At 37.2% G+C, this 7,040-nt stretch overlaps 2 protein-coding genes across 2 annotated transcripts; one reads left to right on the top strand and one right to left on the bottom strand.

Moving 5' to 3' along the window:
• Positions 1 to 452: 452 nt before the first annotated feature.
• Positions 453 to 2,247, top strand: LOC110630813 (ubiquitin-conjugating enzyme E2 20). The gene is made up of 6 exons (XM_021778405.2): positions 453 to 766; positions 1,173 to 1,200; positions 1,334 to 1,561; positions 1,670 to 1,733; positions 1,855 to 1,914; positions 2,008 to 2,247. Exons 1-6 carry the CDS (start codon positions 651 to 653, stop codon positions 2,052 to 2,054), a joined length of 543 nt encoding a protein of 180 aa, XP_021634097.1. The 5' UTR covers positions 453 to 650; the 3' UTR covers positions 2,055 to 2,247.
• A 192-nt stretch (positions 2,248 to 2,439) lies between these two features.
• LOC110630812 (THUMP domain-containing protein 1 homolog) lies at positions 2,440 to 6,018 on the bottom strand. Its single transcript, XM_021778404.2, has 7 exons — positions 5,796 to 6,018; positions 5,580 to 5,699; positions 4,448 to 4,951; positions 3,762 to 3,901; positions 3,509 to 3,629; positions 2,905 to 3,045; positions 2,440 to 2,740 (listed from the first exon to the last, which is right to left on the bottom strand). The coding sequence occupies exons 1-7, from the start codon at positions 5,880 to 5,882 to the stop codon at positions 2,657 to 2,659; spliced, it is 1,197 nt and encodes a 398-aa protein (XP_021634096.1). The 5' UTR covers positions 5,883 to 6,018; the 3' UTR covers positions 2,440 to 2,656.
• Between the last annotated feature and the right edge of the window lie 1,022 nt (positions 6,019 to 7,040).

Below are 7,040 nucleotides of genomic sequence, written 5' to 3'. Positions count from 1 at the left end.
ACACTTGCTCGTTTCACTATTTTGGACCTTAATGGGCCTTCTTGTGGTTGAGTGCCAAACTATTTTTTCAGCCCATTTTATTTTTTAGTGAGAGAATATTAAGTTTAATTATAATTTTATTAATACGCACTTGAAGTATTAATTTAAAAAATAAATTTAGTTCTTTTTTCTGCAAATAAAATAATGATATTAATTTAATAATCTGCTTCAAAAATAATATTACAAGCTTAATTATAAAATATAAAGAAGTACTATAAAAAAGTGTGACCATATGCATAGTACGTATTTTTGGCATGAGCAGAGCGTTGAACTAGCCGTTGGAGATAAAAGAGACAACGGGCAAATCGAATCTACCCCACCGTAGTTGTAACGTTCAAAAAAAAAAAAAAAAAAAAACACTTTTGAACTCCCAGTCCGAAGCTCTCAACCCCTTAAACGGCGCAGTTTTGCTTCACCAACTCTCTTTTTTATCAGCCCCATCTCTCTTGCTGTCTCAGTCTCTCTCCCTCTCTCTCTCTCTCTCTCACGTTGGAACTCTAATAAGAGACGAGAATCCCTCCCTGAATCCGTCTCAGTTTCTATTATTATTGATCTGGGTTTTCTTTTCGTTTAATTTTCTGCGTCAAATCACTGATCCAAACGAAGAAATAATGGCTACAGTTAATGGGTACCAAGGCAACACACCCGTGGCAGCTCCGACAGGGACCCCATCGAAGCAGACTGTGCCAACTGCGAAGACTGTTGATACGCAATCGGTGCTCAAACGGTATCTTTCTATTGAAACGGGTTGATCGATTTTTGCTAATGATTCGGTCTTTTGTGTCTGTATGCGATCCTTTTCATCTGCTGTTGAGGTTTTTCGGCTTGTTTTTTTCCTTTTGCATCTTTTTTTTTTATTAATGATGAAGTGAGTAGTTAATTAGAACTTTGGGTTTGTGGATTTGTATCTTTTTGTTTTCCTCTTACTCTTTCTGGATGCTTTTGTATTTATCTGTCCCTCTTTGGCGTATGGACGATACTAGTTTGTGGATCGTTTAAGCTCAATTTCATTGCTTGTCTTTTAACTGGGCGTCAGTTCTGTTAATTGCGCTTGAATTGGGTCTTCTTAAAAAAGAATCTAGCCAGGTTTCAAAATATTTAGGATTACTGACTTTTTTATGTTCTAAAAACAGGTTGCAATCTGAATTGATGGCATTGATGGTAATTGAACTCTCTCTTTTTCTTTGCTTCCTAAGTCTGGGGATTCATATCTATTTGGTTAAGAAAAAGAATGACAAGTGAGTGTTGGGATTTTGTGATTAACTTACTGTTTTTTTGCGATTTAAATCTGTAGATGAGTGGAGAATCTGGTATATCTGCCTTCCCTGAAGAGGACAACATATTTTGCTGGAAAGGAACAATCAGTGGAAGTAAAGACACAGTTTTTGAAGGAACTGAATACAAGCTCTCCTTTTCTTTCCCAAACGACTACCCCTTCAAGCCACCAAAGGTGAAGTTTGAAACCAGCTGCTTCCATCCTAATGTGGATGTCTATGGCAACATTTGCTTGGACATTCTTCAGGTAAGCGTAACCCCCCACCCCCCCAGCATTGTTATTTCATGAGTTTACTGGAAAACTACCAGGTTTCCAGGATACTAATTTTATCTGGCTATGCTTTTTCCTTTTTAGGATAAGTGGTCATCCGCTTATGATGTTCGAACAATACTCCTCTCTATCCAGAGCTTACTTGGAGGTACATTTTACTATTCAATTGGCCCTTCATCTGAATATACATGTTTCTAACAGAAATCTAGTTAATTGACTACGTGGGTTGATATCAATTTTTAAATTTTTGCCTGTTTGCTTTTCTCCAGAACCCAATATAAGCTCGCCCCTAAACACTCAAGCTGCTCAACTTTGGAGCAATCAAGAAGGTATGTTGTTGGGATACTTGCGTTCATTTTCACCATTTCAGAACTTTTTTTGGTTGGGAGCCGTCTGAAAAGTTGAACTTTTCTTTATTGCAGAATATAGGAAGATGGTGGAGAAGTTGTACAAGCCTTCAAGTGCATAATTCTGCTGAGGAGCTCAAGTAGACATTTCTTCCGTGTAGAAGGGATGGGCGGGACAATTTTATTGTTTAACTTTTTCTTGCCCTGTTTTTTTCTTCTCTCATATGCGTTTTATTCTCTTTGTATTTCTATAGTTGTTCTCCATTCAATGGCCTTGCCTGGATTGATCGAATATAACATTGTTCATCTCCTCTCTCTCCGTCTCTTGTGGAGTCAAATTTATCATTTTTTTGGTTAAACAATTAAAGCAACGGTTTCTACCGGATTTCTGAAATGTCTTAAGAGGCAACTTAACTAATCGTTCTCGAGAATGGGAATACGCTGTGGAACAGTTTTAAACGTTATGCTATGCAATTGGCTGCAAATGCATTATAACATAATGCGCTATTGGCACCAGAATCGGGAAGGGTTACCATAAAAAAATATCCGGAAGCCAAGAAGGTCAGTAATCATCAGTAATCAGTGATGATAAATCCTGGAGCAATTTTAACCCGAAAAATACATAAAAGCAACAGACTTGGGGACCCGTCACAATGTAAAAACGTATAACAGAGCAGGATATTAATGAAACTCGTGCTGTAATCAGAGCTACAATAGCAATGCTCTACTGTTTTGGTGATGTAAGCTGCCTGAGGTTGTACTTGGCCAACTCCTTGTACTTTTCCACCACACCAATCAGGCACACAGTCTGACAGTCAACAAACAAAGCTAACCAAGTTGATCACAGTTTTAAAAAACAAATGAACCATGCCAAGGCATAGAGATTGCAATGCCGAAAAAGAAATTTGATAATGTAACAAGTGAGCAGCTCTAGCTGCACATAATTTTCAGTTTTAGATAGAATTTGCTTACCCTAACAATTTCAACTATAATTGTCTTGTCAGGATTGCTAAGGTCGACTTTATGCGGCCCTGGAACTGATTTTGCAACTGAATTTATAATTTTCATTCTGTCAATGCCTGTGTTTGCACGAGCTTCATACAGCACAGCAAACTGTACAAAATATATAAAAATTATTAAATACAACTCCTGATGATCAAGGTTGCTCATTTACTTGTAAAATATAGATAAAACCTAAAGTTTGTATCAGAATTTTTTTCCTTAAAGAAAAAAACAAACTTAATAGCAAAATTGGCACAAGTCCCATTTCAGTGATGTTCCAACTAACAAAGGTTGATCTTTGGACTCCACATTCCGTCCTTACTCAAAATAAACAATAGAATCAAGTTGGAACATGTAAATTCTTGTGAAGAGCCCATCCTACATGGTCCTGGATTTAAGATATTCAGACAGTTTGCTTGTCAAAAAAGTAGTTAGTTGAAGACTAGGACTTTCCTGGCATGCTGATTGCTGATTACATGCTTTTTTCCTTTTCCTTTTCCTTCTAGGACAAAATATTGCTATTTGTTTATCATAAACTGCACGGTAAAGAATGATGAAATTGATAATGCATTACCTTCTGCGGATCTTGAGTATCCACAGGAAAATATTTAGCCACCACTGGTGCTATTGCTTTTGAAATTTCCTCTTCTGAAGCATAGCATGAAACTTCAATTGGCAACACTCTTAATATGAACCTATGTACAAAATCTAACTTTAAACACCTGATAAAATATAGCCACGCAGCTTTATGCAGAAAGATCCAGCCAGCACTGGTTGGAAGCTACGCACTTGATAAAATTTAATCAAATAGTGAGCATTTCATAAACCTGGACATGTGTTTCCTAGTTGATGCAGCAGATGTCATCATGTGCTGTACGATATCCTTAGGAGATGGGTCTCCATCTCTCTTACGCATTTGAACAAAAGCAACACCATTACAACCTGAATCAAGAGTTGCAAAGCGCCTCTGTTTGAACAGCAAAAGATTACAAAACGTAAAAAAATATGAGGATGTAATTATTAGCTATCAAGGATGTAGTATCCTTTTCTTATATCCACAAACAACAATAGGAACTAGATTAAGCATAATCTACAAGACTGAACATTAAATTAGCCAAGGAAACATTTATGTAATAACACCAAAGTATTTGCTGCCAACTCTTGACCACTCATGCACTTGTGATTGCTTGCATGTTAACTTTGTAACTGGTTTCACAAATATGCCACCATTAGGAAAGAGAATCAGGATCACACTTTAGCATGCCAGAGTTACACATTTATACTGCAGCTTGTTTGTCTTATTCTTCTCAGGCCAAACACAATCATATCTTCTGGACCTCAAAACAATAAATTCATTTTTGTTTTTTCATAATTAGCTACTCATTATAGTACAGCTAAATGATTCTTATCAACCACCTGCTCAACATTATTATTACAGATGGATGCATACCAAATGAACATCAAGACAAAAGAACATGAAAATATATAGGAAAAGAAGCATTATATTACTCGCCTTATTCCTATCTCCAATTTCTTTGAGTTCATCCTCAATAAGCTTATCAATGGATTTCTGCTCTCCCTTTTCCTGGACAACAGATTTTGAAGCACATGTTTCTATACATTGCTTCTTTGCTGGAGGCTCCTTGGCTTCATTTGTTTGATTTTCAAGATCTTTAGCACTCTCTTCATTATCATTAGTCTTTTCTTCTGTTTCATTTCCACAGCATGAATTCTCCACATTAGGAAAATCTAACTTCTCATTTGTTGGAATTTCACTTTTAACATCATTGTTTTGGTTAGCATCTGGTTTATTCTCTTCTTCCCTATCCTCCACTTCATCCTTTTCTCCCTCCACCTCCTCCTCCTCCTCATCATCATCTTCTTCTTCATCTTCTTCATCATCATCATCATCATCATCAGAATATACAAACTTTATTTTTTTATTTAAAGGTTTATTAGGCAACTCCGTTTGCTCCTTCACATCTGTATCCTTACCATAGATCAGCTCTTCATAAAACTGCAAGAGAAAACAGAAATACCAGCAGCTAAATGAACAACCTGATTTCATCTTGAAAAATTAGGAAGAGAGAATTTACAAAAAAATTGCTTCTATCAAATAGCTAAAAGAGCAAATGTCTTATGGCTTACAAACAAGTGCAGAAAAAGACATGGTCTATAACTGCAAGGCAAAAGGTATTTTCTGCTCCACCTCATTATCAACATAGTGCTATCAGACACTTTTTTTTTTTGCAGAAACCCTCATCCATGAACCCACATTTCACCCCATTCAAATTCATTATGCACTTCTCTTTGTAAAACTCTTCATTAAATCAACAAGATCCAATCAAACTTATTGAATCGTTTGAAAGCCCTGACTTCAGTCCTACAGAGGCAAAATATCCAACCTTTTCTTCAATTCACTATTGTATTTATCTTCCTCTAATAAATACACGATACACACATACATGCACACACACGGTATTGATATTTCAGCCCACGAATTCCAAGCTAAAAGGCCACAGAAAACACAGGATACCGATGTTTATCAGCAAGGAAAATGAAACAAGAAGTAACGCCCTTTTTTAGAACTAAAACGAGAAGAAGAGGAAAACTGGTACAGAGAGAGAGAGAGAGAAAGAACATACAGAATCAATAACGTTGATGGCCTCATGAGAGGCTTGGCGCTCTTTGCCACCGTCGCAAGTGATAAAGAAGCCCTGAACTCCTGGGTGTAAAGGGTACGGACCTTTCTTCTTCACTGGCTTCTGCAATACATGAGTAAAGACAAACTCAACAAGAGAAGCACAAAAGCAAAGGATTAAAAAAAAAACTGTATAGATACAAGAAAGAGAGAAAAATACATTTTGAGGGAGATAGCGCTGTTTCCTTTTCTTGCTCTTGTTTGTGTTGACGGAGGCAGCAGACTTCGGCTTGTTCTCGGTGGCCATTGAGCAGAGCAGGCGCAAGCAGCGTCGTGTGCAGTTGGCTCTCAGGGTTCGGCTTCGGCAGGCACAAAGGGAAAAGAAAATCTGGACTGTGGACTGAGCTGAGCTTTGTCGGCTATTTTTGGAACATGGGTTAGCCCTGAGTTGAACATGGGTCTAACATACAAACCCACATAGCTTCTTTATGGATCTAAACTAGAACTAGAATTAGCATCATCTCCAACATTTTATTGGACTAACCACACTTGCACAGACTTGAACAGGTGCTAGCTTGGAAGCTATAACTGGCCCAACCCAATATATAACTTTTTATATTAAAAAAATATATTATTTCTACTTTTTTAAAAAATATTTTTATTTATGTTTGATTGGTGGACTAGGCCTGGACAAAGCCTTTTAGGCTCTAGCCACCCAAAAGAAACCAACAATTAAACCCAAGGAAATTTTACCACTTATACATCCGATTAATAGAATTCTGACACATAATTAAAAATTCATAATATTATTATCTAAAATATGATGAAACTCATATATTAATTTAAAATTCTAATTTCTCATTGATTATTGGTTAGGTGTCCAAGTTGGTAAGGGATCTTGACCGCACAGCACAAAAATGAGGGCACTAAACTTGCAAGATCTAGTTTTGAAGAGACTGATCACCATCCACTTCCCAAATCATGGAAAAGTTTAGATAAGCATGGATATCTAAGTGGCAATAAATCCTAATGGTGTATGCTTAGTTGGTCGTACTTGTAATGTTATGAACTTGTGATCATTAGTGGCACTGGCGAATGCAAATTCAACACAAGTTCAAGAGTTAAACCACGTCCAGTGTGATTTGTGAGCAGCAACAACTCGGGAGTATGATGGGCAATGGTTAAGGCGGGCTGATGTGATTGTAGTTTATTCTAAAGCAATGGTGAGTACCAATGGCGATCTATGGTCAATGCCAAAAGGAAAAGGCAAATCCATCGGAAGTGGAGCCAATATCAATGACAATAGATGGTGGTGGACAACTCGTGGCTGCAAACTTTGCAATAACCAGGATATGCATATGGTCCCAAATCACAACTGCTAATGGATACCAGCACTTCATACTTTTAATCAATGTCACACTGCCTCCATCTCACGCATTTCAGGCCTCTCCCATTTGATTCAGAC

The sequence above is a fragment of the Manihot esculenta genome, chromosome 14, assembly GCF_001659605.2.
Source record: "Manihot esculenta cultivar AM560-2 chromosome 14, M.esculenta_v8, whole genome shotgun sequence".
Taxonomy (NCBI): Eukaryota; Viridiplantae; Streptophyta; class Magnoliopsida; order Malpighiales; family Euphorbiaceae; genus Manihot; species Manihot esculenta.
Note: the sequence above shows the minus strand (reverse complement) of the source record. Positions and strands in the feature narration are given on the sequence as shown.

Excerpts from the sequence above, each read along its gene's own strand:
- LOC110630812 (XM_021778404.2), bottom strand. The coding sequence starts at position 5,882 with ATGGCCACCGAGAACAAGCCGAAGTCTGCTGCCTCCGTCAACACAAAC. Across the intron at positions 3,902-4,447 it reads AAATTGGAGATAGGAATAAG|AGGCGCTTTGCAACTCTTGA; the intron begins GCGAGTAATATA and ends CTGTTCAAACAG. Across the intron at positions 3,046-3,508 it reads ATACTCAAGATCCGCAGAAG|TTTGCTGTGCTGTATGAAGC; the intron begins GTAATGCATTAT and ends TATTTTGTACAG.
- LOC110630813 (XM_021778405.2), top strand. The coding sequence starts at position 651 with ATGGCTACAGTTAATGGGTACCAAGGCAACACACCCGTGGCAGCTCCG. Across the intron at positions 1,201-1,333 it reads CTGAATTGATGGCATTGATG|ATGAGTGGAGAATCTGGTAT; the intron begins GTAATTGAACTC and ends TTAAATCTGTAG. Across the intron at positions 1,734-1,854 it reads TATCCAGAGCTTACTTGGAG|AACCCAATATAAGCTCGCCC; the intron begins GTACATTTTACT and ends GCTTTTCTCCAG.